This window comes from Balaenoptera physalus (genome assembly GCF_965194825.1).
Source record: "Balaenoptera physalus genome assembly, chromosome: 1".
Lineage (NCBI taxonomy): Eukaryota > Metazoa > Chordata > Mammalia > Artiodactyla > Balaenopteridae > Balaenoptera > Balaenoptera physalus.
Window position 1 is genome coordinate 165,833,762 of NC_138882.1, and position 13,894 is coordinate 165,847,655.

Here is a 13,894-nt window from a genome sequence, read left to right on the forward strand (position 1 = left end):
TGGTTGTGGAGAGGGCTGCCTGTGCCCTGGCAGCAGGAGCAAGAACCTGAGGAACCACTCATTCATGCAAAATCTATCACCGCCCATCCTGGCGTCCACATGGTTTCCCAGCCTCGGGAAGGGCTGCTGGTAGGGTGGGACTCTGTCTTCCACTTTACTCTCCTTTCTCGAGTAGCTCTCGGGGTCGGGCTTGGCCTCTTCCTCCAGCCGCTGTGTGTGTGTGTGTGTGTGTGTGTGTGTGTGTGTGTAGAGGGCGGGGAGAAAGGGGGCGGGGTGGAGCCACGAGATACGAGAAGCCGAAGACCCAGGAAGAAACCGAGGGCTGGGAGCTTCCCAGAGCTTGGGGTCAGGATACCAGGCTTCAAAACCTCCTGCAAGTCCTGGGTACAAGGGGTCTTCCAGGTTAGCTCAGAGGCTGCAAGTGTCGTTGCCTCCCAGAGGTTCGCTCCTCCTTAAGCCACGCCCACATCGCCTACTTCTCAGGAACGAGAGGCTAAGGTTCAGCGCTCTGGGCCACCAACGTCAGCTCATCCCCCTCCCCATGAGCCCAGATGGCTCTCAGCGCTGCCCCACCCCCACGGTTTGGAGACTGGCGGGACCCCTTCCTTCCCCCCCTCCAATTCGCTGATCCGCCCCTGGCCTATGAAACTCCACCCCTCCACCTTCTGCTGGCGGGGATTGGTGGACTTCCCGCGGCGGTGCATAATGCTTGGTCCCCATGGATGATGGTCACCGGCGAGATCCCGCCCCCCGCCGGCGCTGGGGTCCGGGGGCACTGCTCAGCGGTGCTGGGGCTGGCGCGGCTCGAGCCGCCGCCGCACTGACAGCTCGGTCTGCGGACCATGGAGACCGGCGTCGGCCCACATCCGCTGCGCCTGTTCATCTGCCTGCTGCCGCTCTGTCTCGCCTTGCTTTTGGGACCAGGGAGGCCCGGGACCGCCGAGGAAGGTGAGGAGACTGGTGGCTGCTCTTGGAGCCTGGGATGCCAAAATACAGGAGGCTGGAGAGCTGGGGTGCTGGGAGAAGGAGTCGTATGGAGAGACTGGAGTAGGTATTGGGGTTTGAAGCAAGCGGGCAGCGGGAAGCAAAGAACCGGAGACACGGAGGGAAAGGTGGCTAAACAACGGAGAAGAGAGGAGCATTGAGGAGCTCGGGGGCTGGAGACCTGGGAGGCTGGGGAAGAAAGAGACCAGGAACCGTGGGAGCCAGAGGCGGCGGTTCAGGGGCCGGTGAGACGGACAGGCTGAGCAATTGTATGTGGGAGGTGTGGGGGCAGGGAGATGCGGAGGTGAGATCAGAGTACGGGCAGACGGGATGGAGCCCGAACGGCGGGGGGCTAGGGGACCACTGCGTGGCGAGCAGGAGGTAGAGCGCCGGTGCCGCGGCGGGGGCGCGGGGTCTGGAGGCGAGGGTGGCGGCGCGCGCGTGGGGGCCGGGGTGTGTCTGGGTCCGGGAGCTGCCCGACGTGCTGACCAGGAAGCTGTCCGCAGTGCTGATTTTGAAGCGTGGACTAACCAGCGCGATCCGAGTTGCCGGGTTTGGGGCTGCCCGCTGGACCAGAGCCCCCGTCTCGCCTAGATTTGGGGGAGCTGTACCCTCAGTTGAATCCAGAGGCGTAATATCCAAGTGCAGAATCCGGAGCAGCTGGAATCTGAGGCGTTGGCTTCGGGGTTGATCGGGGCGCTGGATCTCTGATGCTTTCTAATATGCAATTCTGATGTGCTGTAAGTTATACCGAAATCGGGAAGCTGTCAGCGGTCCTGCCCATTGTCGCTGACGCCTCTGGGGCCAACACTCTTAAAGGCCTCACCTTGGAGCCCCACCCCCTTGCTTAAGCTCCAGATGAGGAATCTTCCAAGATTTGGGGATGGCCTGGGCTGCTGTCTCTGAGTTGCTGCTGTGCTGTCCAAACCAGTGCTTCTTGGGACCGATGCTGAGAGCGGAATTCAGACTGCTGGTCAGATGCCTCCTGGGGGAAGAAAGTGACTTCAAGCCTCTCTGGTATAGGAGGGGCCATGGCTTTATATATTAAAGGAACCCTGACAGTCTTCCAAAAGGCAGTAGAGGTGACAGCCCCTGGGAAAGGGGCTGGCTGAGGAGATGAGAGGTTTTTATCTCTGTTGCTGCCGGCAGGGTCTCTCTACTTCGTTTTCCCCAGAGACCTTGGGAGTCAAACTAAAAAGGTTCAAGTCTTCTCCATCCCTGGTGACCCCAGACCTCAGAAGAACCCCCAAGTATGAGTGAATTCAGGGATGTATACAGGAATCCTCTGATATGCTCACTTTCTCCCTCTTCTTGACACTCAGTTATAATTTAGGGAACCTGGGAAGGTGGGGGGATCACTGATCCCCCATTTAAAAGCCAGTCTTATGGTACTTGTCATGGATTCTGTGCCAGGCTGAATAATGACTCCCCAAATATTTCCATATCCTAATCCCCAGAATCTGTGTATGTTATCATAAATGGCAATAGACTTTGCAGATGCGGTTAAGGATCTTGAGTTGGAGAGATTACCCTGGATTATATGGGTGGCCCAGTTGTAATCACAATGGTCTTTATAAGAGGGACACAGGAGCAGTCAGAATCAGAGGAGAAGGCAATGTGATGACAGAAGCAGAGATTGGAATGGTGTGTTTTGAAGATGGAGGAAGGGGCCACAAGCCAAGGAATCCAGGTGGCCACTAGAAGCTGAAGAAGGCAAGGAAATGGATTCTCCCTGTTGAGCCTCCAGTCTTGTCGACACCCTCACTTTAGACCAGTGAAACCGATTTTCAACTTCTGACATCCAGAACTGTAAGAGAATAAAGTTTTGTTGTTTTAAGCCACTAAGTTTGTGGTAATTTGTCACAGCAGCCACAGGAAACTAATATAGGCTCCCTCCCTAATCATTGTGGCTACTTTTATTTAGACTACTCACACCTCCTCGTGGGGAGGTATGGAGTGGAAAAGCCTTGTCTGTGTCCTTCACCACATTCTCTGTTTCCTCAGTTAGCTTTTTTTTTTTTTTTCGGCCGCGCTGTGAGGTTTAGTTGCCCGACCAGGAATTGAACCTGGGCCCTCGGCAGTGAAAACACAGAGTCCTAACCGCTGGACCGCCAGGGAATTCCCTCCGTTAGTAAATTTAAAGTGAACTCACCAAAGGATCTCATACTCCTGAATTTCTGGCTTTCTGACACTTCTGTTCTCCCCTCTCTCTAGTCATCCTCCTGGATTCCAAAGCCTCCCAGGCTGAGCTGGGCTGGACTGCACTGCCGAGTAATGGGGTAAGTGTAAACCTTTCCTTCCCTGTCCCAAGGATCCTCTGGTGGTCCAGATTCAGTCCCTTTATCTCCCCATGGTTACATCAGATCAAAACGGTCCTCAGAGCATGTGGTCTCCAGCAGCCCTGGCTTCAAGCCAGAGTGGCCTATTAGAAAACGTTGAGTCTTCAGTCAGACAAAAAAAAAAAAAAAAAAAAGCAAGAAGAGAACTGACTGTGTCTAGGAACAGAAACGTGGCATCTGGATGGAGCCAATGCTGGACGGTGCCTTGCACCCAATAGATTCAGCAAGCAGTGCTGTTGATTGATAGATTGACAGCACAAGCAAGACTTGGAATCCTAAAAGAGGCTTGGAAACTTGCGGTAGTGGTGGGGAGGTGTGGCAGTGTGACAGCAGTTTGGTGTTGTGGAAAGGCACTGGTGGAGAGCCAGGAGACCCCTTTCCTAGCTCTGCTACTAACCCGACGTGTATATCCACTCAAGTCACCTTTCTCTGGAGCCTCAGTTTCCCCGTCAGTTGGGCTCAGTTGTCTCCAACGTTTCTCCCAGCTCTGCGTCTTATAATTTCAGGGTTGTGTATAGAGAAGGAGGGGAGAAGAGAATGCAAAATGATGGGGAAAGGGGGTTTCAGCCCGAGTCACCGCCAGGGCTCGACCTCTTGGGGGCGCCTTGGCTCTGAGCTGCCCACATCTTTGTTCTCCTCCCCAGTGGGAGGAGATCAGCGGCGTGGACGAGCACGACCGTCCCATCCGCACCTACCAGGTGTGCAACGTGCTGGAGCCCAACCAGGACAACTGGTTGCAGACTGGCTGGATCAGCCGCGGCCGCGGGCAGCGCATCTTCGTGGAGCTGCAGTTCACACTGCGCGACTGCAGCAGCATCCCCGGAGCCGCCGGCACCTGCAAGGAGACTTTCAACGTCTACTATCTGGAAACCGAGGCCGATCTGGGCCGTGGGCATCCCCACCCAGGCGGCAGCCGGCCCCGCAAGATCGACACGATCGCGGCGGACGAGAGCTTCACGCAGGGCGACCTGGGCGAGCGCAAGATGAAGCTGAACACAGAGGTGCGAGAGATCGGTCCGCTCAGCCGGCGGGGTTTCCACCTGGCCTTCCAGGACGTGGGCGCATGCGTGGCGCTGGTCTCTGTGCGCGTCTACTACAAGCAGTGCCGCGCTACAGTGCGGGGTCTGGCGGCGTTCCCAGCCACCGCAGCCGAGAGCGCCTTCTCCACGCTGGTGGAGGTGACCGGAACGTGCGTGGCGCACTCAGAAGGGGAGCCCGGCAGCCCCCCGCGCATGCACTGCGGCGCCGATGGCGAGTGGCTGGTGCCCGTGGGCCGCTGCAGCTGCAGTGCGGGATTCCAGGAACGTGGTGACATCTGTGAAGGTATCCAGCGCACTGGGGGGGTGTGGTGTGGGAGTGTAGCGCGCAGGTGGCAGTTGGGAGAGAGAGTGTCCTAGATGAAAGAAGCAGGGTGAGGAGTGCGGAAGCCATGGGATGTGGAGCCGGGAGTCCACACATTTTGCGGTGCTTCCAGTGGGTCCAGCCAGAATCGGTGAGTGAAGTTAATGTGAGGTGAATTTGACTCCATATAAGGGGGCATCAGGGACCTATATTTTAGGCACCATGATAAGCACCTCACACAGGCCTTCTCATTTATTCACAGCAATAAAGTCATCATTATCCCTATTTTGCAGATGAGGAAACAGAGGCTCAGAGAGATTAACACCTCACTTGCAGTTAGGAAGTGGGGAACTGGGATTTGAATCCAGATTTGCCCAACTCTCAAGTTCTTTCTACAACACCATGCTGCCTCCCCTGTGCATAAGGAAGAATGTTACAGTAGGCCAACTCTATTAGCTAGGGGCTAGTGGAGTTGGTTGCATTATAGAGAGTGAGCTCCCTGTCACCGACAATATGCAAGTCAGAGGCTGGCAGGGGGATTCTTTTTTTTTTTTCTTTAAATTAATTAATTAATTAATTTTTGGCTGCATTGGGTCTTCGTTGCTGTGCTTGGGCTTTCTTTAGTTGCAGTGAGCAGATGCTACTCTTCGTTGCGGTGTGCGGGCCTCTTACTGCGGTGGCCTCTCCCGCTGCGGAGCACGGGCTCCAGGCTCGTGGGCTTCAGTAGTTGTGGCTCGTGGGCTCCAGAGCGCAGGCCCAGCAGTCGTGGTGCACGGGCCTAGTTGCTCTGTGGCATGTGGGGTCTTCCCAGACCAGGGCTCAAACTCGTGTCCTCTGCACTGGCAGGCAGACTCGTAACCACTGCGCCACCAGGGAAGCCCAGGCAGGGGGATTCTTGAGCTGGAGAGAGAGATTGGGAGGTTGCACTAGATGACTACTAAGATCCCACCCAACTCTCTGAACTAGAATCACTGCACCCCCTGGGGCAGAGCCTCCATGTTGGGGGTTCTTTTGGACTCTCTGGTCTGTGGGGCACCAGGAACAGATCTCTCCTATCTGCATCTGGAGGACTGAACGGACTGGGGTAGAGAACACAGGGTGTGGATGGACATATCAAATTGACGGTGTCCATGATGCATTCAAGTGGAGGTAGCTAGAAAGTGGGTCTGGAGCTCAGCAATAGAGAGATAGATGCTACTTGAAGCTACAGGTGTGGTTGGGACAGACCAGGGAGAATGTGTGGGGTATGAAGCAAGAGGGCCAATGATGAACTCTCATAGAACAGCATTATATGAGGGGAAGTGGAAGAAATGGGGCCCATAAAAAAGACTGCAAGGCAGTGATCAGAGGCTGGAGGAGAGTGTGATTTCATGGCAGCCAAGGGCGATGGAGGTACCCAGGAACGAATGGCCTGCAGTGTTGGTGAGCAGTCAGATAAGGCGAGGATTGGCCAGTGTCTGCCTGGTGGCCCTGGTGAGAGCAGTGTCAGCTGAGGGATGGAGAGAGCAACCAGCTGCAGTGGATTGAAGGACGAAGGCAGCTGAGGAGCTAGAGTCAGGGATCATAAACACTCTCTGGAGGCGGGGTTTGAAAGGGGAGGAGAGGGCATGGTACCTTGAGGAGGACATTGGGCGGAGAGAGAATTTTTACTGTAGATGTGAGCCTTGTTTACACATGAGGGAGGAGCCAGTGGGGTACCTAGTGGGGGGGGTGGGAGAAGTAGGCCTCGGGGGAAGAAGTATTTTATTACCGACGTGGATCAGAATTGCTGACACATGCTGCTAACAAGAAGCAGACCACGTTTTAGTCAGTTTCATTGTTTTTAAATACTCTACAGACAGTGCCCTACTGCCCGCACCCTAAATGGACTGCTTTTTTGGCTCCACTCCCTGTACCATCACCGGGAAGAGCTAGTAGAGAAGGGAATTACCAACTGATGGCCCCTCTTCCCCCTGTGAGGTAGGAGAAGGGCATCTGTACCAGTGTACAGTAGAATCCTGGTCTGCCTTATTCACTACTGTAGCTTCAGAGCCTAGAACAGCACCTGGCTCATATTCGATGCTAAAGAACTGTTGAATGACTGGATCAGGTGTTGGAGGAGGGGGTTTGGATACACACTCTGGGCAATGAGAGGGAGACACACACACACACACACACACACACACACACACAGACTCAGGAACCCAATGCCGCTTCTGACTTTGGCTGAGACCAGACAAAGGCCATTTGTAATGGCATCAACTCTGCCTTGGGGAGTATGGAGGTGGGGAGGATGCCAGGGAAAGGTTCACAAGGGAGGTGTTATTTTGAACTAGGATTTGGAGAAACATAGGAGTTCACCAGAAGAGAAGGGGTGTAAGATTATAGGACAAGATCCAGAGGTGTGAAAGGAAGAGTTCAGTATGGCATGGGTTGGGTGGTTGGCATTGGGGAGCTGTTGGAGGGTTTCAAGAAGGGAAGGAAACGATCAGATTTGTATTTAGAAAGGGAAGACCCTGCAAGTGCCTTCTGCAGCTATTATAGAGCCCTCTCTAAAGGCAGATGGATGTGGAGGCTTCTCTTTTTAGTGACCATGACTCTTGTTCCTTCTCTCCCAGCCACCAGAGGAATTACTGAAAGACTTGGGGTTTCCCTTGGGGGAAAAATCAGAGTGTACGACTCATGTCTTCAAATCTCTGTAGGACTGCCCTGGAGCAGAGGGACCCAAGCAGACATGCTAAGCTCTACAGGGCACATCAAGCCCCTGCAATGAGGTGGCATGAGGGGGTTACAGGCAGGGAGGCTGCTTTGGACTCAACATAAAGGAAGCACTTTCTAACTGCCAGCATTGTTCACCAGAGGCGGCCTCAGAAGGAGGTGGGCTCCCCATTACCAAGTATCTGAGCAAAGACTGTGGCTACTGCTAGGAAAGCTGCTGGAGCGTGGGCCAGTGGGAGTTGAACTAGATGACCCCTGAAATTATAACTCTGAAGGAGGCAGGGGCCGGGAGTCAGGAGTCACTTCCTGAGTCTGCCCCTCAGTACAACCTCTTTTAAGCAGAGCCTCTCCAAGTAGAAATAAGCAATGCTGTCTCTGATGGGACCACCCATCTCTAGGACCCCAGACACCCACATACACATGGAGAAAAGGAGCCTCCCACATTCTTTCCCACCTGCGGGGAGGACCCCCCCACCCCTGCTCCCGCAAATAGATCCCTCTCTTATTTCACAATGGAGGTGAGCAGGCCATGCTTATTATTCTCATTTGACTGATGGTTTCTCAAGGCCAGAGAGGCACAGGAAGTGGCAGAGCTAACACTGGAACCCAGGTCTCCTGAGTCCCAGCCCGGGTGGCTGTTGCCCACTAGACCACGATGTTAGCTAGCCCTGTGCTTCATTCTGAAGGCAGACTTCCAAAGCCTCCTGGGCTTTGGAGACCCTGCCCAAAGCTGCCCAAAGCCCAGAATTCTAGGCAACATGGACGCCCCCCCGCCAAACCTAAGCCTTCCAGATAATGGGAACCCTCAGCCCTCTGCCCTCTCCTCCCAGACAGGCTGAAAGTTCTTCCCAAGTGCTAGTCTGCATCCCTTCTGCTGTACTATGTCTTCTTGGGGCTGGAGAGAAGCCAGCCTTCCACAAGCAGCTAAACCAGAGGAGAGGGATAGAGAAGTCCTGGCAGGGGCAGGGAACCAGGTGAGGCCCACCCAAGCTCTGAGAGGAGGGCCAGGAGCCATTGCTTCCCTCCCTGGCCCAGCTGGGGAGGAATTTTTTAAAGTGGGTGTTTAGCTGTTTCCACTTCAGGCCTGAGTTGGAGGAAGAGTGATTACTACCATTGTTGTATAACTGTTGTCTGTACTGGGCTAAGCAGTTTGCATGTTTTATCTCAATCCTCCAAGCACCTTTTCGAGGGAGGTATTCTATACAAGGCTCAGAGAGGTCACGAACTTGCCCAAGGCCACACAGCAAATAAGTGGTGCGACTCAGCTGCAAACCCAGGTTGTTTAGATATAAAAGCCTTTGCTCTTAACCATCGACTCCTGGGGGAGGTGAGACAAGCAAAGTAACTGAGGAGGTGCCAGGGCTAGAACCAGGGAACTTTCACTGTCCCTCTCCTCTCTCCACCTGCCTGGCTCCACTTTCAAATGGGAACCAAGTGCGTCAGTAGAGGATTTATGATGCATTAACCCCCAAATAGTGGAGGTGGGAGGCAGCTCTGACAAGTGTGTGTGTGTTTGTGTGCGTCAGAGTTTTTGTCTCTGTAAGTGGGAGTGTGTGGGTGTCTGTCCTTGGGTAACTGTGGAACACCCCTTCGAGGCCTCTCTCTTCTGTCCTCACATCAAAACCGGAAAGTTTGGCTCCTTTTCTTCCAGTGGGCGTTAGGGCAGTGTGGTGTGGTCTCTCAAACCAGTCGGCTTTGGTTGGAATCCCTCCATTTACTAGCTGTGGGACACTGGGCAAGTTACTTAACCTCTCTGAGCCTTAGTTCCCTCATTTAAAAAATGAGGATAAAGCACATACCTCGCAGGTTGTTATGAGCATTTAATGAATTACTAAAAGAGAAACACTGCAGTGTTTGCACGTTAAGCGCTTACTAAGGGTTAAGTAATACTACGTTGTTCAGTCACGAGCTGCCATCCCGGGGGCGGTGCTGGAGTAGCTGAGACCCCCCCGCCCCCCACTTCCCCATCACAATTCGAGGAGATAAGGCCCACCACAGTGGGGGCAGTCAGGAAAGCGGGGGGAGACAGAGGCTGTGGCGGAGCCCCCTCCTCACGCAGTTCCTCCCCGCAGCCTGTCCCCCAGGGTTTTACAAGGTGTCCCCGCGGCGGCCCCTCTGCTCGCCGTGCCCGGAGCACAGCCGGGCCCTGGAAAACGCGTCCACGTTCTGCGTGTGCCAGGACAGCTATGCGCGCTCGCCCAGCGACCCGCCCTCGGCGTCCTGCACCCGTGAGTCCCCCTCCTGAATGCCTTCCGGATGGTGGGTGGGGCGGTCCATCAGGGCGTAATCGAGGCGTTGTGAGGGCAGGGGTTTCACACTCCGCAGCGCCAGGGCGCACGTGGGGGCCAGCGACCCAGACGGCAGAGTGGAGGAAGGGGAGCCTGGGGCGGTGATGGGGACCGGGGCCCGGGGTTGCAAGAAGCAGGACAGCAGAGACAGTCCAGACGGAGGGATGAGGTTAGGCTTGTTGGGGGATCACCGTGTGCGCCGCCTACAACCATCCCCGCCCTCACCTCTCCCAACTCTCCAGCCAGGCGGGGGACTCCCGCCCCTCACACTCTGCTGGGTCCCCAGATCCCCAACCTCATCCCCTCACTGACGTCCTCCCACCCCATCACTGACCGCGCCCCACTCCCACATCCCGGCCCTCACTGCTCCACGCCCCCGTCCCTCCCCCTCACTGGCCCCGCCCCCATCCCGCCCTTCCTCCCCCCGCCCCTGACGGCGCCCGCCTCTGTGCCCCCAGGGCCGCCGTCGGCGCCGCGGGACTTGCAGTACAGCTTGAGCCGCTCGCCGCTGGCGCTGCGGCTGCGCTGGCTGCCTCCGGCCGACTCCGGCGGCCGCTCGGACGTCACCTACTCGCTGCTGTGCCTGCGCTGCGGCCGCGAGGGCCCGGCGGGCGCGTGCGAGCCGTGCGGGCCGCGCGTGGCCTTCGTGCCGCGCCAGGCGGGGCTGCGGGAGCGCGCCGCCACGCTGCTGCACCTGCGGCCCGGCGCGCGCTACACCGTGCGCGTAGCCGCGCTCAACGGAGTGTCGGGCCCGGAGGCCGCCGCGGGAGCCACCTACGCGCAGGTCACCGTCTCCACCGGCGCCGGGGGTAAGGCCTTCCGCACCCCGCGCGCCCGCCCGCCCAGCCCACCGCGAGCATCCCCACAGCCCGCAGCCACCCCGGATAAACTGCGATCGCTGGTCTTAAACAAAAATCCCCGACCCTGGCGACCCCCATCGAGGTCAGCCCCCTTCCCGAAGGCCACGGAGGAGAGATTGAGGATGCAGGTGACTCTGTGCCCCTGGGCCAGAGAGGTTATGAGTGTTAGTGATTCTGCTGGAGCCAGTGCGTGCTCCTCCTTCTCCTGACCTCGCAGAAAGCCTGTGCCCCACATCCAACTCTGCAGTTGCCTTGCCTCTCGTTTCCCGGCAAAAGAGATGGAAGGTTACTCAATCTTTTGCCCTCCCTTCTCAAAAATTTCAGTGGGAACCAGAATCATACCTCCTTCTTTCCTGTCTTAGAAAGAGGGACCCTGTGTGTATCCCTCTGACTTCGTCCCTCGGCCTCTGCCAGGGTTTTGCTGCGTTGTCACCCTCTTTCCTGGTCCTGGAAAAGAGCAAGGAAGCACGAAGGGTCAGACTGTAAGGGGCGATAGAATTCACTGGTCAACACATCACAGTCACATTTCGGAGTCTGTAATTGAGATGAATAAATGAAGACCTACAATCCTTTTATACTACACCTTCCTCATTCTTGACATTTACTTTTGATTTGTCTCACTCAGCTGGGGTACAGCTTCAAGTAATCCTTCAAGTATCCTTTGCAAGAAAGATAAGTGAGTGAGTGGTATGGTCTTTTCATATCTGAGACGATATGATCCGTTTGTGACTCTGCTTCCCCGTCTGATGGCAGTTGTATTGCAGAATAGTCTGAGGCCAGGGTAATCTTCATTGTTTTGTAGGTGACTTGAATATGAATGTGTACACACATGGATGTTTGTATAATTCTTTAGCCTACTGGTGAAAATAAAATTTAACCAATATTGACCTCTTTTCATTGAGTTTGGCTAGAACATAGTAAAACTTTGGATCTGCATACCTTTTTTTATTCCTGGAAAAATTTTTTTTCAGTTTTTATTTCCAGTTATTACTTTGACTAGAACTTCTGATAAGTCTGATCTCTCTCTTAAGACTCTTTCTAAACCTTGAGTTTTACGTCCATTTTCTGATTCTCAAATCTTGTCGCTTCCTTTATCATTTTCAGCTCTTAATCCATGTCCTCTGCCTTTTGGGAGAGATTTCCCAACTTGCCTGATTTCCTGAAACAACAGGTTTTTTTTTTGGTTTGTTTTTTTTTACTATGTCTATTATGATTTAACATTTGCTATTACATTTACATTTTAAAAAATTCAGAATAGAAAAAGAGTACCCATAATCCTATTATCCAGAGATATACAACTACTAATATCTTGGAGTATATCCTTCCACATCTTTTTCTATTTCTATATCCATACCTAGAACTATCTACTATAAAATCCCTTTTGTATAATATACGTAACACAAATTTTTATCTGGTATTTCCTGATAACAATCCTGTTTTGATATAGATAGATTTAAAAATCATGTTAAGGAAATACTCTTCTGTTTCCATTTTGTTAATAAAAATACTAAGCTTTCACTGATTGAGTGCTGCTCTGTGTTTGGCACTGTGCAATATGATTTTCTACATTAACTCATTTAAATCAAATGATAATCATCTTTCAGATGATGAAACTGAAGTCCGAGAGGCCAAGTGAATTATCCAAAGTCAGCCAGCTAGTAGTCGAGACCCATCTTTGAACTCAGGTCTGTCTAATACCAAAGCCCTGCTTTTAGCCCCTTGGCCATATAATGCTTTCACTTTTTTTTAATTTATTTTTTATTTATTTTTGGCTGCGTTGGGTCTTCATTGCTGCGCGGAGCGAGAGGGGGCTACTCTTCCTTTCAGTGCGCGGGCTTCTCATTGTGGTGGCTTCTCTTGTTGTGGAGCACGGGCTCTAGGCACGCGGGCTTCAGTAGTTGTGGTGCGTGGGCTCAGTAGTTGTGGTGCGTGGGCTCAGTAGTTGTGGCTCGTGGGCTCTAGAGCGCAGGCTCAGTAGTTGTGGAGCACGGGCTTAGTTACTCCGCGGCAAGTAGGATCTTCCTGGACCAGGGCTCGAACCCGTGTCCCCTGCATTGGCAGGCGGACTCCCAACCACTGCGCCACCAGGGAAGTCCCTAATGCTTTCACTTTTTACTGAACTTTTTAGAAAAATCAGCAATGGATGTTAATTTTACAAAATGCTTCTTGAACATCTTTCAAGATGACCACGTTTTTTTGTCTTTGACCTTTCGATATGATGAATTCTATTAATGGATTTTTTCAATGTGAGTTCTTTTTGCTTTCCTAGATTATACCCTACTGCAGATGAGTGTATTATTCTTTTAATATTTGCTGAATTAATTTGCTTATATTTTAATATTTTTTTATCTACATTTATAAGAGAGAGTAGTTTTTTTAAATTATTGTGTTCTTTGTCAAGTTTTAGCACTTTGGGCTGGCTTTGAAAAAGGCACCAGGAATAATCTCTTCTTTTTCTCTGTTCTGGAACAGTTTAAATAGCATAATTATCATTCTTTGAAGGCATGCAAAACTGCCTGGGAAACTGTACCTTGCTGATGTTCCCAATCTTTTCTATAACTTCTTCTTGAATCAGTTTTGTTAATCTGTACTTTCATAGAAAATCTTTTGATGATCTTTTTCTAATTTATTAGCCCAGAAACGCTTATTTAAAAACTTTCCATAGTATCTGGAGTTAACTCTACTTTCTCTTTCTTCATGTTGTGTCCTGTGATTTCTTTTTTAGAATTATTCTGGTCAGAAGTTTATTTTCTTGGTTATGACAAATAACCAGCTCTTGAACTTATCAATTCCACTGCTTTTTACTTTTGTCACTTATTTTATGATTTTATCTTTATTAATACCATCCTCCTGATTTCCTGAAGTCTTTTTCTAGGTGAGTTCAGTGCTTAGTTTTTGGGTTTTTTAAAAAATATTTATTTATTTATTTGTCTGTGCCAGGTCTTAGTTGCAGCACGTGGGATCTTTGTTGCTGCAGGCAGGATCTTCATTGCAGCATGCGGGCTCTTAGTTGCAGCATGCAGGATCTTTAGTTGTGGCATGCATGTGGGATCTAGTTCCCCGACCAGGGATCGAACCCTGCATTGGGAGCACAGAGTCTTAACCGCTGGACCACCAGCGAAGTCCCAGTGCTTAGTTTTTATATTATAGTTTTAATATTTTAAGCCTATGAAATTTCCTCTGAGAATAGCTTTGGTCACATCCAGTATGTTTTTATACATAATATATCACATTGCTCATATTGTCATTTTCTTTGTAGATATAATTCACATACCATAAAATTTCACTTACCTTTTAAAGTGTACAGTTCAGTCATTTTTCCTAGCAACTATCACAAACTCTCTAATTCCAGAACATTTTCATCATCCGCAAAAGAAACCCATTA

General features: G+C 52.2%; 1 protein-coding gene across 1 annotated transcript in view; it reads left to right on the forward strand.

The window, feature by feature from the left end:
• Window positions 1-828: 828 nt before the first annotated feature.
• The window catches only part of EPHA10 (EPH receptor A10), a 43,765-nt gene continuing 30,699 nt past the window's right edge, over window positions 829-13,894 (forward strand). The window contains exons 1-5 of the mRNA XM_082422731.1: window positions 829-948; window positions 3,199-3,263; window positions 3,968-4,646; window positions 9,434-9,589; window positions 10,108-10,458. Of these exons, the coding sequence (XP_082278857.1) occupies window positions 843-948; window positions 3,199-3,263; window positions 3,968-4,646; window positions 9,434-9,589; window positions 10,108-10,458 (1,357 nt within the window). The 5' untranslated portion in view covers window positions 829-842. The remainder of the gene's footprint in view (window positions 949-3,198; window positions 3,264-3,967; window positions 4,647-9,433; window positions 9,590-10,107; window positions 10,459-13,894) is intronic.